We start from the raw sequence: 17,990 nt of genomic DNA, 5'->3' as shown, positions 1-17,990 counted from the left end.
CAGAGCCCCCCCCCCCCTAGTAAGTTCCCTGTGGTGCACAGGCCCTTTGCCTGCCCTCCAGTTAGAGGGAAGCGGACCTAGTCCCTGTATTAAACTGGCCTTCACAGTCTGCCAAAGAGAACTTTCCTCCCTTCCCTGAATCTGGATAGAAACTTCACACAACCACAGCCTACACACTGAAACATGAATCCAGTTGTCCCCACGTGCCAGGAAGGGCTGTGCTCTCACATGCCAGCAGGTCCTGTCCCAGCTCTACCCTGTTGCCTGCTGGCTGCATCTACTTGTGAAACTTCTAAACTGTCTAAAAGGGGATGAGCCAGGCAAATTCTCCTGGGGGAGTAAGTGCAGATATTCACAATTTAACTGCCTTATGAGCCCAAGAACTTGTAGAGGTGCCTGGAAAATGCTGCGACTTTCCCTCATATTTCCCTCATATGCACTGATGCTTAATACACGTGAAGAAGAAACTTGACATTATTCATACCAAGTAGCAACCTAATTCCAAATATGAATTTTTAACAAGTGCTCATTGGGAATGCAGTCCACAGTAGCACTCTAGCTACTGCTTCCTGTACCCGCACACTGGTGGGTAGGACATGGGCAAGGAAAAGTGGATGGTCCCCGAAGGTTGGAATCTTCCTGTAAGGTAATGTTTGCCACAAAACAACCCAAGGACATTAATATGCAAGTACAAAATATGTGATTCAAATTTGGGTGAGCACTTGGGGAGCAAGGGACCTTGAGTGTCCCAGGGGCCTTCTGGACAATATCGCTGACAGGCCCATCCAAACATGAATTGGAAACTAGAAACTTCTTAGTGAAAGGATAGACCCCTGTGCATTGCAGGTGTCATGGGTGCTCATTAATGGTGATCATAGTCTTGCAAAGTAGGTATTATTTCCATGTAACAGGAGGAGGCTTGGAGAGGTGAAGAAATTCACCCAAGCTCATGTGACTACAAGGGAGTGGAACCAGGTTTCCCCAGAGCTACTCTGATCTCTTGAGTTCCTGTGACCCGCCCCCAGACACCCCATTGTTGGGCCCTTTGAGCATTCTTTATATGGATGTTTCCCTGTAAAAAATTAATTATTGAAAAGATTTTGCACCTTTCAGCAGCACAGGCACCAAAGATTTTATCAAGGAAGAGGAGGCCAAACCTGGGGAGATTGACAGTCAGCCCAGAGATGCACAGCCCAAGAGCATCTGGGGACAGAAGCAGACAGAAATCACAGCTGCCTGCAAAGGCACAGACCCTCTGGGGAGCAGGTAAGGACGGTGGCTGCCGTACCTTGGTCCTCAGGGAAGAGGACCGACTTGTGCTGTCACCTGATGAATTCTTCCTGGTTTGTAGATGCTTGTGCTTTTGTGTAATGGAGAATACCCTAAAGTGAAATACTTAAAAGGTTTTAAAAGCAAACTATTTGATCTTGAGGTTGTTGTTTTTTTTTCCCCTCCTCCAATGATGTTGGTGGGAAAAGCAGTGGAAGAGCTTATCTTTTATTTTATCTCCCATAACTCCATGAGCATGACAAGGTGTGTTTTTGAGTGGACAGGAGCTGGGGGAAGATGGAAAAGCAGGACAATGGATGTCCGTGATAGCAGACTGTTTATCTCTGAGATGGCCTTTCTGATCCAGGGCAGTCATAGCAGCAAGATCTCAGTGTGTAAGAAATATCAAAATGAATATATGTTTTATTTCAAACACTGGCTTGGTGGAACGCTCCTCTTTCTAAATTTGAGTCCTGAGCATGCACCCAAAGGTTCATGCCATCTACTCTGCTAGCCCTGTCACAGTCCCCTGCAGTGACAGGAAGGAGAGAACAGCACCTAAGGAGCTCACTTAGGACTCAAGAGAAGCAATGTGTCATAACCAAGATTTGCTCTCAGAGAAACCACTGAGTATCACACTTTCTTGATACTAAATGAACGTGGTAGCCTTTGTGTTTAAATGGGAGATAGATAGATAGATATAGATAGATATAGATAGATATAGATATAGATATGGAGTATTTAGATGGCTTGGAATGAGATGCCATTAAAGTACACATGAACCAGTAGCAATGAGATGTCCCCAGTTACACAATGTCTTTTGGGCAGGAGAAAGGGCAGGAGCTTTAGGGCAGACCCCAGTTCTAGGGTTCTAATTCCCCTTCTCCCTCCGGGCAGTGGGATCCTTTATGGTCATGTAGCCACACTGGGATAGAGTTCCCTTATCTTAAAACAAGGATAATGAAAATCTACCTTGCCCTATTGTTCAAGTGGCTTAGTGAAGTAATACACAGACCAGCACCAGTACATATTAGGTCCACACAGAAGGCCTGAACCATTGTTAGTTTCTCTCCTGCCACCTCCCCAGTGGCTCTCTGTGAACTCTGATATTATTTGAAAGCTGACGTTCTCTGCACATGAAACATTCCTGGACCCATGGGGCTCATTCAACCCCCCATCTGCACCTAGGGGACAAGTTTTATTTTCCTGTGACTCCCTGAGTTGTTATCCCAGGGCTCCTTCTCTTTCCCCAATTAGAGTCTCTCTTTAGTTTCTTTCCTCACGTTCTAATTTGGCTTGAATAAATTGGAATAGAGTCAGATATTTGAACAGTGAGAGATTTGAAGCAAATGTAACCAAGATAATATACAGAAAAAAATCAATAAAACACACATGTGCGCGCGCGCACACACACACACACACACAAAATACCTAAGAGAAAAATGGAGAAGAAGGGTAACAATTTTGCAGAGACACATAGGCGAACACTTAAAACAGAAGTTCAGCCTTAATAGGTAATAAATGTAAATTCACAAGTGAGCTAAATGTGGCCTGCCAACTTGGCTAAGGATTTTAAAATAATATTTAATAGTGGTCATAAAACTAAGAGCTAATACTTCCTGGCACTGTTGTGTCAAATGCTATCGACAAGGATTGCTGGGGACACGGTTATGAGAACGATGTTCTTGTGCCTCCCCCAGAGGGTAATTTTGTGCAAACTGGAAAGAAATTTGGCAACATGTGTCAAAACCTTCTAGAAAGTTCATACCTTTTGACCTGGTAACTCCACCCCCACAAATCTATTCTAAGAAAAGAAGGTGTGTCGTCAATGATGCGCAAGCAAGGAAATTTATCACAGAGGGATCCGTTGACAGCAAAAACCCCAAAACTGTCTATATGCCCAGGAACAGGGGAAGAGTTCACAAATTATGATACATTCATATTATCATTAAGGAATAATGACATGAGGTAATGCATACAATGAAATGTTTAGAGAAAGAAAGCAGGACATACAGTTGCATATACAGAAACATACCAATTTTGTTTTTTTTAAAAGGAATAACCTCTAGAATAAGGGAGGCCTGGGTTGTAAGTTCAAATGCCTTCAGGGAGCAGGTGGGTACGACAGGAGAGATTCATAGCGGGGATTATGAGGTAAACCACACATCCATGTTTCCATCTGAAGGCATTTAATTCATGGTTCCAATGCTGAGCCAAAGCATTACTGCAGGATGGGAACAACCAGGGGTCTTTAGCCTGCAACTCCCCAGAACATGAGCAATGGTCACCTGAGCCCTTAGTCATGGGCAGACTTGGATTAGTTCATCCTCTCCTCTATTTTCTCCAGTGATCATAGGCTGCTTTTATAACCAGAAGGGGGAAAAAAATGAAAAGTCTATGGCTGTTGGAATTAGGACACTCTTGGTCAAGCACACGAGGAAGTCCAGACCAAAGGCATCATCTCAGGGCAGACAGTCGCTTGTTCAGGTTTCATTTCCACATGCCTGGAACTCCTGGCGATGGCAGGCCCCCTGCCACAGCTGGAGGCCAGGCAGGTCTCAGAGCAGCATCCAGTGTCTGCACTATGAATAGCACGTCCCTGGCATACCAAGTGGAGTGTTCATCCCCAGCCATGAAGTCTGCTCCCTCTTTGATAGACACCAAAAAAATGGGGTTGAAATAGCATAAATATAGAATGCTGCAGTCTGTCACCTTTAGGAAACACACATGCGCACGCATGCACACACACACACACACACACACATACACACCAGAGAAGCTCTGATTGAATTTTTAAAGAGGAGACAGTTGTGGTGACAGGGAACGTGAAGATGCAGTCCCTGGTGTGTTTTGTTGGGAGCCGAAGGAGTCTCAGCAAGGTGTGGTGCTGTGTGTAGCTGGGACTTCTGCCCCAGAGGCCCCCGTCACCCTATGACAGCTCAGTGGCTTCCAGGAAATGAGCTCATGGCCCCTGTTGAGTCTCCAATTTCTGTTTTCAGCTCATTCTTTAGCCCACCAGGTGTCTTCCCCCTTCCCTGCTCAGAGCTCAGGGGCAGCGGGGGTGGGGATGGGGAGCAGCCCCTCACCCTCTAGCCAGGGAGGTGAATTCTAAAAATGACCAGAAGTCTTGGATTCCAGCACCGTGAGCCAACTTCTGAGGCCCTCCTCAAATTCAAAATGGAAACTGATCAATCAGAGCCTAGACTTTGATGCCTTCGTATCACTTTTTTCCTCAAAAGAAAGAAATAAATGATCAGAATTCAGCTGGTTATGTAGAAGCACGAGTTTCCCAAGTGGGGATCAGCCCCGTGGGGTGGGCGAACAAGTCGGACTCCTGTGCACACATAGCCAGATGCTCAAGGAGTCCTTGAATTGCTGATAAATCTCTTCCTGGGGTTTATAAACCCCACGAGGGGCCTGGTAGGAGAGTTTAACTGATAGAGCTGATGAGTAAAGATTCGCACTGTGTCTGTGAGTGTCCTGTGCAGTTAACAATAAAAGAAGCTTACCCAGTGTTAGGACGTTAGCCTCTGAAGCCCGGGATCCCCTGCCAGGCAGCTCAATTAAAGCGAGTGGTATTGACTTGGCCCTTGGCTGAGCCGGCTGCTCCAAGGATTTGCATTTCCCCAGCAGAGCTGTTATCACAGACCTTCCCAGGCCCCGCAAAGTCCTGTCCACTCGACAGGCAGGCGAGCTGCTTTAGAGACTAAGTGATAAGGACAGCAGAGTCTCATCAGATCCACAGAATAACAGAGAGCAGGCAGAGTGGGGGGTGGCTCACTTCAGGAGGGAAAAAAGAGAAATGGGGTCAGAGAAGTACTTTCAGTTTCTACCCGTGCCATCAAGGTGAATAACCCTCAACCACACACACACACACACACACACACACACACACACACACCACAATGAATTCCTTTGGATCCTGGTTTTCACAAGGAAATTGGAAGTCCAACCAGTTTCTAAAGGGATAATACAGGATAGTGGTTAAGAGCACAAACCTCAAATCAAACAGGCTGGGGTCCAAATGTTCACTCCATCACTTATTAGAAATGTCTTGGGCAAGTTATGTGACCTCCCTGTGTGTTGGTGTCCTCAGTTATAATGTGGTATGATTATGGAAGTATTTCATAGAGCTGCAAGGCTTATGTGTGTGTTTGTAAGTATGTGTGAGAGAGAAAGAGATATATAGTTATGGTTCTACTCAAAGTACACCCTCAATAAGTAACATTTATTATTTGTATAAAACAAGTTTTGAATAAGTGATCTCACCAATAAAAATTCCTCCTCCTACTATAAAATCGGGAGGGTGGGGGAAGTTGGGGATTCTATAATGACCAGAGTTTATGAGTTTACTAGAAGCTAATGACAGAGAGGAGATTGTGATTTCTTGAGAGATTTAAAATTGCAATTTTCACTAAGTGGAATAAGCATGGCCACAGTCTTCATTCAGTGTATCTGGGCACTGGATTCTAGAGCCTTCCTCGCAAGCAGTCTGCCATAATGAACATACTTTTCATAAATTTTTATAAAGTTGTATGAGAAACAAGAGTGTCATAAATGTACGTCAGATGAATTTGGATGAGAAAGGATCAGTCGTTTTTGTAGAAGTTGCTCCCAGAGTGCTGGTTTTCCTTCATGATGTACAGAATGAAAACCAGTATTTATCCATCCTCGCCCCTGACTGGCCTGAAGCTGTATCGTTATTCTGGAAGTTTCCGCAGAAAGAATCTGTATCCTCAGGGTCACCCTATTTCCCCAGAACCAGCCTGAACTCCACAAGGGTACAAAGGAGAACCCAGCAACAGTCAAAAGAAGCCGGCTGTGTGGCATTCCTCCTGCACCTCCTACCATTTTGGCCATTCACATTTTCTTCTCCAGGGCTTTTTCTTATGGTTAAGGGATCCCCATGCTTGGTGTAAAGGGCTTTCATGCATGGGCACTTTTAACAGCATGACAAATTTGTCTCTTGTCCATGCAGATCCCGTAGTTCAACAAGAAACCCTGATATGGGCAGGCGAGACTAAGCTGAAGAGGCCAACCCGAGAGAGAAGAAACTTGGTCTCCTCCTCACCACTGATGATGACAGCTGAGAACACCCTTGAGAGAGCCAGAAAAGGAGACCCAAGTGCTCTTTCCCAGAATGAGCCACATTCAACCCCAACCCAGACTTTCCAAGGAATGAAGAGTTCTCAAGTGCTAAGTGAGCCCTTGGGGCCACCACTCATGCCCGCCATCATGGGGGGGCCAAGAAGGTCACCCTTTAGGTTCCGAGATGAAGATTTCTATTCTGTTATATCGTTAAATGCTGGAAGAGAAGATGAGGACACTGAGGAGGAAATCCGTGTAGAAGAAGAACTTCTGTTGGTTGGTATGCGCTCACCCCGTTCTCCCTCCAACTATAAAAGAAGTAGATTTCTTGGGACATCAGTTACTCAGACCAAAAATAAAAATTCTGAAGAAAACCCTGAACATTGCAGAGGTAATTCTTTAAGAAGGAGCGAGCCCAGTCATGGCTCATTAAGAATAAGCAACCTAATGGAGCCATTGCCTACAAGGCAATTTTCTGTAGGGCAAAGGATGTTCCAGGAGCCCAAACTACCTGATGGGGAGTCTGTTAAAGACAGTGACGGTGGTGGAAGTGAAAATGAGCAAAAGCCCTTCCATTCAGTGGACACCAATTCTGAACCCAGACAAGATGGTGGTCTCAATGCTGAAAATGTACCTAGTGATCGCATTTCTGCAGAAAACAGGTCTGGTATCCATGATTATGAAAGAGATTGGCAAGACTATTTAAATAGTTCCAGAAATTCTTTTGACCACTTACTTTCTGCTAGACCAATAGCTTCGAGATCCTCCATGAATTCATCTTATTACACTCCTGGATCATTAATGCATTTTGCTCTGAGAGATGAAATTCCAATAGACTTGTCACTGTCACCGACTTTAGGTTACAGGTCAAGTTCAGAGGGAAACTCAAGGTTCAATGTTCGCCGGCCGTTGTCCCCTATCAGAAATAGGAATCCATTTGCCAGTGCTGAAAACCACCCAGTAAACACTGGACATGAATTTGACGTCAGGGGAGCCGAGGACATTACTTTCACAAACCTGCCTCAGGGGGCTCCATTATACACAGAAGATCTCTTCTCAAATCCTCAAGGCAGTTTGTCCCCGGTGCATCCTCCTAGTTCCTCTCCATCAAGAAGGAACTTACAAGGTCACTTGCATGTGCCTGGGTCCCTGCAAGAAAATATACCTTTTACTTTCGTTGCAGTGTCTGATTTCTCAAATCAAAATGATAATGGCAGCAGTATGGCAGTATCCAGGTTCCCAGATGTAAAGGAGGCCACTGAGATAAAGACAGACCCTGAGAAACTCAAGAAATTGCAAGAAAGGTGAGGAAGTTTCATAATTACATATATAAGTACACATACTCTTTTCCATTTCTTCCAATGCTGAAATAAACATTGCTTTCATTAGAGTGTCATGGGAATTTTATCTAAATCAGAGGTAGACCGTTCCTTGACATATTAATGATTGCTTACTTTGAGGAAATTGTCCCTATTTTGGTGCTCTTAGAATATAGGTATGAAAAAAGAAAAGTTTGGTGTTTCTGCTCAATATCTTCAGTATTCTTAAAGTGTTTTTTCCCTTGAACACCATAACTTTAAGAAAGGAAAGTTGGCTAGATGTAATGGATTCTGATGGAGTAGGGCTGGCTTGTCTCCCCAGCAATTAGGAACCAGGATTTTTCATGAAAAGGTTGTTATCTCCCCAGAGAAGGAACCATTCAGCATTTGAAGTTCACAGCTCCCTGTTGGGACTTATCGCAAATCAAACCAACAGTTCGAGAATTTGAACCTTCCAAACCGAAGATGGTTCCCAAACAGTTACCATAGTTACCTCGGTCCTCAGAGGGGCTGGGCTGAGGGAGGCCCTGCCTCCATCTTATGTGTTCTTTCTTATGCACAAAAGAGAGAAAAGCAAGACGTTTTTTGAACTGCCCTTTCCTTTGGTCTTTCCTTTCTCATGAGGTGATTTTGGGGATATTTCACAGCTATGAAATGGGATACTTTTTAAAGCTATCATTAAACAGTGTGTCAGAATTCTACCATTTCATTTATGATAGGTGTTTACTGTGCCCTAATCTAGGCCTACAGATCTGGAAATTGATTCTCGGAAATGGGAACCCTCTTTGTGCCTGTTGGTTTGGCTCATTCGGGCCATTGATTATCCTTTGGATATTCATTTGTAAGCAGAAAAACTGCCTGACAATGAATTAAAAATGAAAAAAAGAGGGGGAACCAAAACACAGAACACATACCTATTCCTCTGCCTCTTTAACTCCAGAACTAGCTTTATGGTTTTTTGTGATAAACAAGGCCAAGAAACCTCGCCCCACCCATCCTCACCTACCTGAGCCGATAGCTTCAGACATGCTGGTCTGAACACTGGATGCCACCATCCCAAAGCGATGCATTTAGGCTCAAAGTAATCGTTTCAAATGCGTGGACTTCTAGGCCTGGTGATGCATCAAACAGCTCTTGCTCACGGGACACTTGCTTTATCAGATGGTTCTGTTTTCCTGCATGGAACAGACCTTATATTTTTCTTATTATTTCCAAAGTGTCCACTTTAGGAAATACTTTAGAATAAAGACTTAAAAGGAAAACACCTATAACCCTATCATGCTGAGATAATCACTGTTGAAAATTGCAACTTTTAGTGAACATTGGTTCATATTGTTTTTTAAAATGTCTTATTTTGCTATTTTAAGCCATTTCTCAATAGCACTTAACACTGTTAAAATGTTTTCCTCCAGTGTTAGTTACATGAATACATAAAAATAAGTATATAATATGTATACACTTTGGAGAATTTTCTTAACACACACACAGAGAGAGAGAGAGAGAGAGAGAGAGAGAGAGAGAGAGAAGAGCCCCAGACATCCCTGTGCCCACCTCCAGCTAACAGAACCTTCTTGTCGTGCTCAAGAGCACCACGCCCACCGGATCTCCTGGTCTCCCTCCTCACCTCCCCACCCCCTGACCTCACCTGCACTGTGTTAGTGGTTCCTTTGGATTCTGTCTTATCCTGTTTGGGACTTTTTGCTCCATGCTCTTCCCATACGTGTATGTGCATTGCTAAACTCTGTAGAACCATTCCTACCCTTTTTGAACTCTGTAGAAATGGAATCTCTGTTCTTTGGAGACTTGCCTTTTCCCCTCACAGCATCAGTGAGATGCATCCTCCTTGGTATCTGTGGCTTTCGTTTGTTCCCTTCACCACAAGGGGCACAAAGTGTTTGGTTGTGTGGATACACCTGTTCTCCTGTCCATAGTCATGTGGGCTGTTTACTGTTTTCTGCAAACAACATTGCATGAGCATCCTTGTGAATGTCTCCTGGTGCACATGGGAAGAGTGCTCTGGGATGTTTATCTGGGAATGCAGTCTCTGGGCTGGCAGGTGGCACTTCTTCCCCTGTACTAAGTAATGCTCATCTATGGTTCCACCCGCAATATCCAAGTCATGCATCCTTGACAATTCTTATGCTGATTAGCTTTTCAAATTTGCCAGTCTGAGGGAAATAGAATGATATTGTGGCTTCAATTTGCATTTTCATGACTGTTAATGAGGTTAGGTATTTTATGTGCTCTCTTAAATGTTAAATGACCATTTGTGTTTCCTTTTCTGTGAAATACTTGTAAGTCTTTATTTTTCTTTTTAGAATATTTGTATCTTATTTTAGGAGTCCTTTATATATTCTAGCTACTGATCTAACCCCTTGAAGTTAAATATTGGAAATATCCCCTCCCACCTTCTAGTTCATCTTTTTCCTTATTATGTCTTTTAATGAAATTTATTTATTTATTTGGTACCAGGGATTGAACCCAGGGGTGCTCTACCACTGATCTCCACCCCCCTCCCTTTTTAGTTTTTATTTGGAGACAGGGTCTTGCTAAATTGCTGAGGCTGACCTCAGACTTGCGCTTCTCTTGCCTCAGCTTCCTGAGTGGCAGGATTACAGGTGTGCATTACCATGCCCGTCATGAAAGGAGATTCCTAATTTTAGTGTAGTCAAATATGTCCATCTTCTTTGTGGACTGTGATTGGTACCTTGTCCTGTTGAAGGAATCCTTCCCTAACCTGACATCATCATGACATTCTTCCTATTTTCTTCTGAAATCTGTTTCACTTCATACATTTAGGACTCAATGTGAATGGGGTTGTGGATTTAAATGGGAAATGGCTTTAATATGTGGTGTGAGGTGAACTTTATACTTTGCCCTATGAACATGCCATCGTCCCAGGATTTTCTCTGCACAGCCTCTTCTGTGGTGCACAACATGCCATACACGTATGAATCTGATTCAGCTTCTTTTTGTTCCATTAGTCTTTTTTGTCTTTCCCTAATTTAATACTGACTGTCTTAATATCTACAGTTTTTATTGGTTTTGCTGAGTGATGGTGCAAAGCCTCCCTTTCCACATTGTTTTGTTTTTTCGTTTCTTGTTTTTTGGGTTTGTTTTTTTTTTTTGGTGGTGTGTGGGGGGGTGCGTTACCAGAGATTCAGCCCAGGGCCACTTAACCACCGATCCACATCCACAGCCCTTTTTATATTTTACTTAGAGACAAGGTCTCGCTAAGTTGTGTAGAGCCTTGCTAAGTGCTGAGGCTGGCTTTAAACTTGGATCATCCTGCCTCAGTCTCCAGAGCCGCTGGGATTACAGGTATGGCTGGGAATACAGGTGTGAGCCACCATGTCCATGCAATTCTTTAAAGACTCCTTGACTATATACTTAAGAGTCTGCTTGTTGGGATTTTTATTATAATTACATTGAATCTACAGGCTATTGGGAGATTGACACCTTTGAGATATTGTTTGGTTCTTTGGGAAACGTGGTATGTTCCTCCTTTTGTCTTTAATGTCTTTTATGTAGTTTTTAAAATTTTTTTTTAGTTGTCAATGGACATTTATTTATTTATTTATATGTGGTGCTGAGAATCATACCCAGTTCCTCATGCATGCTAGGCAAGAACTCTACCACTGAGCTACAACCTTAGCCCTCTTTTATGTAGTTTTGTGATTTTTTTCTTGATAAAAGCCTTTCCATTTATCTCTAGGTTCTTTTATTTTCTGTTTACTATTAAAATGATATTTTAAATTATAATTTTAAATCTTTTTGTTGGTGTATACAAATGCAATTGACATATATTTTCTGTATTTTTGCTAATCTTTCTTATTCATTATAATATTATAGCTATAGCTTTTTTGAGTTTTTTCAACCACCATTTTGAAAAAATCCTTTTTCTCTATACCCTTGCCAATTCCCTAGTTTTTATGTTTGTCAAATGATTAGCCAAAAATTATAATCAGTTTAATTTGCAAATTTTATGCTTATTAGTGATGTTGAACTTTTTCCATGTTTATTGTTAATTTGCATATCTTCATTTGTCATTGCCTGATCTTGTCTCCTATCTACATTTTGGGGGGAATGTTAATATTGTTTTTACCTCCTAAAATATATCAACATTCTTTGTAGAAAATCAATAGTAATGCTCTGCCAAATATCAGGCGTATACTTTTTCACTTTTTCCATTTTATTTACTTCATATTTTATGTGCATGATTTTTTTTTAATTTTTTAGTTTTCGGTGAACACAACATCTTTATTTAATTTTTTATGTGGTGCTGAGGATCGAACCCAGTGCCCCGCGCATGCCATGCGAGTGCGCTACCGCTTGAGCCACATCCCCAGCCCCATGATTTTTTTTATATGCATATTTTTAGTTGTTGATGGACCTTTATTTTATTTATTTATTTATTTATATGTGGTGCTGAGAATTGGGTTCAATTCAAAATATGCAGGTTTAAGATACTTACCTATGTCAGAGAGTGCCTAGCACAAAGCAAACTCCTACTACATGAGAGCTATTCTTAAATTCAGATGGAATATATTTTGATGTGTAATTTGAAGTGGGGTTCTGATGTCTGTTTTTTTTGTTTTTCTTTTACATTTAACCAGTTGTCCCACAACCATTCATTCTATCCTTCCCTTCCTGATCTGAAATGCCTTCTTGGCTCACACAATCCCTGTCAATTTCGCGTCTGTTCTGTCAATCTGCCTGAAATACTGCATCAATTATACACTTTTTTATTTATTATAAATTTAAGGATTTAAAAATATTTGCTATAGTAAATTTCCTTTTGTTATCTTTCTTTTAAAAGTTTTTATTGCCCATCTTAATTTTTTGGCGGGGAGACAGTACCAGGAATTGAACTCAGGAGCACTCAACCACTGAGCCACATCCCCAGCCCTATTTTGTATTTTATTTAGAGACAGGGTCTCACTGAGTTGCTTAGTGCCTCGATTTTTGCTGGGGCTGGCTTTGAACTCTCGATCCTTCTGCCTCAGCCTCCTGAGCTGCTGGGATTATAGGTGTGCACCACCGCACCCAGCATCCATCCTAATTTAATTGCATTGTGATCTGCAGTTTTTGTGCCCCAATACATATTCAACATCTACAAATATGCCATGGCATTAGGGAATGTTGCATATCCTCTGTTCTCTCATGGTCTGTACGTACATGTAAAATACAGTTTGAAAAGTTTGCCATCAAAATTCTTCCTTCTTCCTGCTGGGCATGGTGGCGCACGCCTGTAATCCCAGCAGTTTGGGAGGCTGAGGCAGGAGGATCAGGAGTTCAAAGCCAGCCTCAGCCATGGTGAGGCACTAAATAACTCAGCGAGCCCCTGTCTCTAAATAAAATACAAGAAAAGGCTGGGGATTTGGCTCAGTGGTTAAGGGTCCCTTAGTTCAATCCCGATATCACTCCCCCCAAAAATTCTTCCTACTTCTGTCAGCAACTTAGCAAGACCCTGTCTCAAAATAAAAAATAAAAAGGGCTGGGGTATGGCTCAGTGATTGACCGAGCAACCCTGGGTTCCATCCCTGGTACAAAAAAAAATCTTCCTACTCAATTATGTTCTTTTGAATTTGTCAATTTCTGAACGTTATTTATTAAAACCTTCCCATATGATTTAGATTCACCCATCCTCCTTTATCTTTATAAGAATTTGGCTTTTATTTAGCACATTAAGGCTCATATTTTCTTGGTGGATTGGTCAATATTACCTTTACACTTTTAGCTGAGTTACATTTTGTCTATCAATATCGCTACACCTGGAATTTCATTTTGTTAATCATATATATTTTTTTAATTCCTCAGAAATTCTTCTTATCTCTCATTGGTCCTTTCCCAGAGCAGTGGAATCCTCCTGAGAACTAACTCCCCCGTTAGCTGACCCATTCATTTCTTGCAGGGTCAGCAGGCTCTTCTTTCTTGTCTCCTCTCCTCCGTGCTGCTGGGGTCCACATGTGACAGGTGATCCCTGCAGTCCATGAAGGAAGGAGTGGCTGGTTCAGCATGGAGGCAGCCAACTCGGTTGTCCCGCGGCTGTGCCTTGCTTCCTCAGCAGCCCTCTTCCCTGATTGGAAGGCTTTGTGTGACCGGGATTGCTCATGAACTTGTCTGTAAACTCAGGGCTTTATGAGAGTTCCCTTTCTATAGCACTCAGCTCCGGGAGTGCCCAGGCACAGGCACTGTTGCTGGGCTGCCCAGAGGACCCGGCCCTCTGTGCTGAAGCAGGTCTTGAGCTAGTTACCCTCATAACTGCCCTGCCCGTGAACTTGTGCACCCCAAGCTGGGGACTGTCTGGGTCAGCTCTTCTCCACAGTTTTCTACTGCAAGCAGGTCTGGTCAGTGTCCTCACCTCTGCATCTATTGTCCTAGGATTCTTCAATATTTCTGGCCCGCTGGTCTTCCGGCACTGTGGTGGATTCGTTCTGTGTAATTATCTTTTTAAGAGATTCGGGTGGGAAGGGAGATCCATGGGAGTCCTTTGCCTGCTGTCCCTAAGAACAAGCTCAACTCTCTAAATAACAGTGTGCCCCGAACAGAAGGGAGTGCCCCAAACTATTAGTGTGCAATCACTTTGGGGTGATGACTTCATGACTGACCTCTTTTTCTTTCTCTCTCTCTCTTCTTCACTTTTGTGAACGTATGTATTTTTCTCAAAATGTAGTAGCCCATGGATTCCCACTACACCTTTGGGAAGATGGGAGAGCTTACATTAGGAGTCAGGCATTTATAAACTATATACATACAAAAAAATTAATCACAGAGCCAAATGCAGTGGTGCACCCCTGTAATCCCAGGAACTCCGGAGGCTAAAGTAGGAGGATCACAAGTTGGAGGCTAGCCTGAGCAATTCTGTGAAACCTTGACTTAAAATTTAATATTGAAAAAATAAAAAGGGCTGGGCATATAGCTCGGTGGTTAAGCACTTGAGTCAATCCCCAGTACCACCTCCTCCCCACAAAAATTAAACACAGAGCCCTTGATCCTACTCCTTAGATCGGTGGTCTTCAGACCTGAGTGACCATCAGACTATTCAGATTCCGGGGCCCGAATATCTTTGCTTGCATTTCCATTGATTCTATCTTATCAAACACCAGCAGCTTACATTCTGAAATGTGGACTCACTTGCTGGCAAGAGTTGTTATTGGTGAGCTCACGTCCAGGTCTGTGGGTTCATCACTTCTCTGAACCAACACCTATTGAGCACAACACCTCTGGCCACAAATGTTTTGCCAGGCACTGGACGCACCTGAAGTTCAATGTCCCCGTCACCAGGCACCCAGCCTGCCCAACCCTGCCAAGCCGGCTGCACTAGTGCTACCCTCACCCCTATTACAGAACAGGAAACGGGATGCTGGGGAAATTAGGAATTCATCCCAAGGTCACATGACTTCATCATTTCAGAGGCAGCCTCAAGCCCGGAAGCCCTGAGCATGAATCCCACAAGTTTACACACCTGTACGTGATGTTGGGCACCAGAGCCTCCTCACAGCTACTGAGGCAGGGAGGGGCTCCTGGATTTGCACTTCCCTCTTGAGGCCTTTCCTTTGTTTTTGTTCCTGGTTTTGGTGTTTGGTTTTGCCTGCTGGGGTGGAATCTGGGGCCTTAGGCATGCGGGGCAAGGCTGTACCACTGAGCACACCCCAGCCTCACCCTGGCTTCTTGGTTGTGCTGGCCATGCTGGTCCCGTGGGCTCACAAATCTCAAGAACTACAAAGAAACCTAATATAAGAACTTGTGCGGGGCTGGGGATGTGGCTCAAGTGGTAGCGCGCTTGCCTGGCATGCATGTGGCCCTGGTTTGATCCTCAGCACCACATACAAACAAAGATGTTGTGTCCACCGAAAACTAAAAAAAATAAAATATTAAAAATTCTCTCTCTCTCTCTCTCTCTCTCTCTCTTTCACTCTCTCTAAAAAAAAAAAGAACTTGTGCATGGATTATGCATAACCCCGTCCAGAGGAATGAGCCCCAGGGTGACCAAGGGTGAGCCCCAGGAGCAGGCAGGCAGGATGTGTGGCAATTGTTCCTTCTTCCTTCCCCCCTGAATGCCCTGGGAACTGGTATCTGTAGAAACTGCAAATGTGGAGACTCTTGGTCACGAGGCCGTGTTTTCCATTTAGTCTCCTGGAGGAGGACTCCGAGGAGGAGGCAGACTTGTGTCGCATCTGTCAGATAGCCGGGGGTTCCCCCACCAACCCCCTCCTGGAGCCCTGCGGCTGTGTGGGAAGCCTGCGGTTTGTCCACCAGGAGTGCCTGAAGAAGTGGCTGAAGGTGAAAATAACCTCAGGTAGGTGGGGGAGGACGCCCCCATACAATTAACCCGAGCCACCCCCGCGCAGGCCTCGGAGCCTTGCCCACGGCTCACTCTCCGGGAAGCATGGCCAGGCCCAGGATTCTTGCTCATAAATGCTGCCTTCAAATTACGGGAGGGAAGAATCCTGGAAACACTTGCTTACCAAATCCTTCTCCTGCTTGAGACCTGAGCAGAGATGCTAAGATCGCCTCCCCAGAGGAGGGAGACAGAAGAATCAGGTCAGGGGTTGAAGCTCAGCAAGCATAAGGTGGCGGTGTCCACCAGTGGACGCTGTGTGCAACAATAATTCGGAAAGTCCCCCAAGAGAGACCCCCAAACACACACGCTTTTATTTGGGGAAGGAGGATGGGTGTCACCTAAGATACCAGGCAAAGCTGCCTGTTGGCCACAGGGGTAAGGAGAGAGAGTTGATCTGATTTTCTAGAAACATAGCAGATAAAGAGAGCTCCATGTGCTGCCTTTGTCAGTCTGATCTTATAACGAGGTAAGAAGCCCTCTCGGTTTTTTGAGGGGTAGGGGTGTGTGTGTGCCGGGATTGAACTCAGGGGCACTCGACCACTGAGCCACATCCCCAGCCCTATTTTGTATTTTATTTAGAGACAGGGTCTCGCTGAGTTGCTTAGCGCCTCACCATTGCTGAGGCTGGCTTTGAACTCTCAATCCTCCTGCCTCAGCGCCCAGAGCCCCTGGGATTACAGGAGTGCACCACCGCATCCAGTTTGAAGCCCTCTCTTGACTCCGGGGAGGGTCTATAATCTCAGTCCTCATCAGTAGATTTACTTTTCTTGGCAGAGAATGGGTTTCTTTAAAAATGGCTTTAAGAATGACCAAGAAGAAAAAATAAAAAACAAAAGGACTCATCAATGCATCAATGCAAGCAACTCAATTAGAAAACAGATGCTCTTTCACCCTCACCTCTCTGAAAACTTTACTCCACAGCCAGATCCCTTTGCTCTCTGCTTCCATGTTCTGATCACTATTTCAGGCTACTGAGGAGACCTAGCACTCTGCTCTGGCCCCAGGCCTGTTGCCATGCTCCCTCACCAAGGACAGCACACCATTTAACTAGAGAGCGAACACCCAGGATAATCATAGTAACTGCCTCTTTCCTGCAGCTCTGTTTCCATGTGTGCCTCTCCTCCTCGCATGAGAAACACAGGCCCACTCCCAAGATGCTTAAACGCATGTCCACGCAGCAAGCAAAGAATTCAGTCCAGAGCAAAAAAAAAAAAAAAAAAAAAAAAGTGGATTTCGGTTGCTAATGACTCGGCCAAACAATGCTTTATCTTACTAGAAATTTAAGCCAATTAAACATCTATCACAGGGAGAGGGGGAAAAAAGACCCATGAAATGTGTTATGAAAATGATCTTAAATGCTCGTAAATGCCGATGCTCGTATGAGTATGTTCAGCAGGATTAGGTTGGAAGACACATGGGATGTTCTGTAGCCAAGAGCATCACTGAATGGTGCTAAAAAAGAAAAATCAAGCAAACAAAATGGAGATAAGGGATTACTGTGCATCCTTACCCTTTAAAAGTCTCTATTATTTACTATTTCTTTATATCCCCAGTGGGGAAATAGAACTGGGGTATAAACCTGTACAAGCCCTAATTAGTAAACACATGCAGATAACCAGTAAGTCCTCTGCTTTTTGATGCATAAAATAAACACTGGTAAATCATCGGTCTAAATGCAGCAGCTATGCTTGGGGGATGCTCATGGCTTTTTTTTTTTTCCTTTTTCTTTCTTTTTTTTTTTTTTTTTTGATACTGGGGATTACATCCAGGGGTGCTTAACCACTGAGCCACATCCCCAGCCCCTTTTTATATTTTGTCTAGAGACAGGGTCTCACTGAATTGCTTAGGGCCTCACTAAGTTGCTGAGGCTGGCTTTGAACTTGCAATCCTCCTGCCTCAGCCTCCCGAGCTGCTGGGATTACAAACCTAGCATCACCACACCCAGCCCAAATTGCATGCTTTTATAA

General features: G+C 43.9%; 1 protein-coding gene and 1 long non-coding RNA gene across 5 annotated transcripts in view; one reads left to right on the top strand and one right to left on the bottom strand.

The window, feature by feature from the left end:
* Positions 1-17,990, top strand: part of Marchf10 (membrane associated ring-CH-type finger 10) — an 87,518-nt gene that overhangs the window by 49,809 nt on the left and 19,719 nt on the right. The window contains exons 5-7 of the mRNA XM_015504780.2: positions 1,117-1,266; positions 6,248-7,661; positions 15,812-15,978. Coding sequence (XP_015360266.1) covers positions 1,117-1,266; positions 6,248-7,661; positions 15,812-15,978 — 1,731 coding nt within the window. The remainder of the gene's footprint in view (positions 1-1,116; positions 1,267-6,247; positions 7,662-15,811; positions 15,979-17,990) is intronic.
* LOC125615075 overlaps positions 1-17,990 on the bottom strand; it is a 44,358-nt gene that overhangs the window by 8,996 nt on the left and 17,372 nt on the right. The window contains exons 2-6 of one of the 4 annotated variants that reach the window (XR_007345626.1): positions 15,145-15,398; positions 14,288-14,375; positions 8,683-8,851; positions 7,375-7,506; positions 7,094-7,273 (exon numbers count right to left, since the gene is read on the bottom strand). This is a non-coding gene — a long non-coding RNA (uncharacterized LOC125615075). The remainder of the gene's footprint in view (positions 1-7,093; positions 7,274-7,374; positions 7,507-8,682; positions 8,852-14,287; positions 14,376-15,144; positions 15,399-17,990) is intronic. The other 3 variants (XR_007345624.1, XR_007345625.1, XR_007345627.1) reach the window with 3 other exon arrangements.

The sequence above is a fragment of the Marmota marmota genome, unplaced genomic scaffold (genome assembly GCF_001458135.2).
Source record: "Marmota marmota marmota unplaced genomic scaffold, marMar, whole genome shotgun sequence".
In the NCBI taxonomy this organism is placed as follows: domain Eukaryota; kingdom Metazoa; phylum Chordata; class Mammalia; order Rodentia; family Sciuridae; genus Marmota; species Marmota marmota.
Note: the sequence above shows the minus strand (reverse complement) of the source record. Positions and strands in the feature narration are given on the sequence as shown.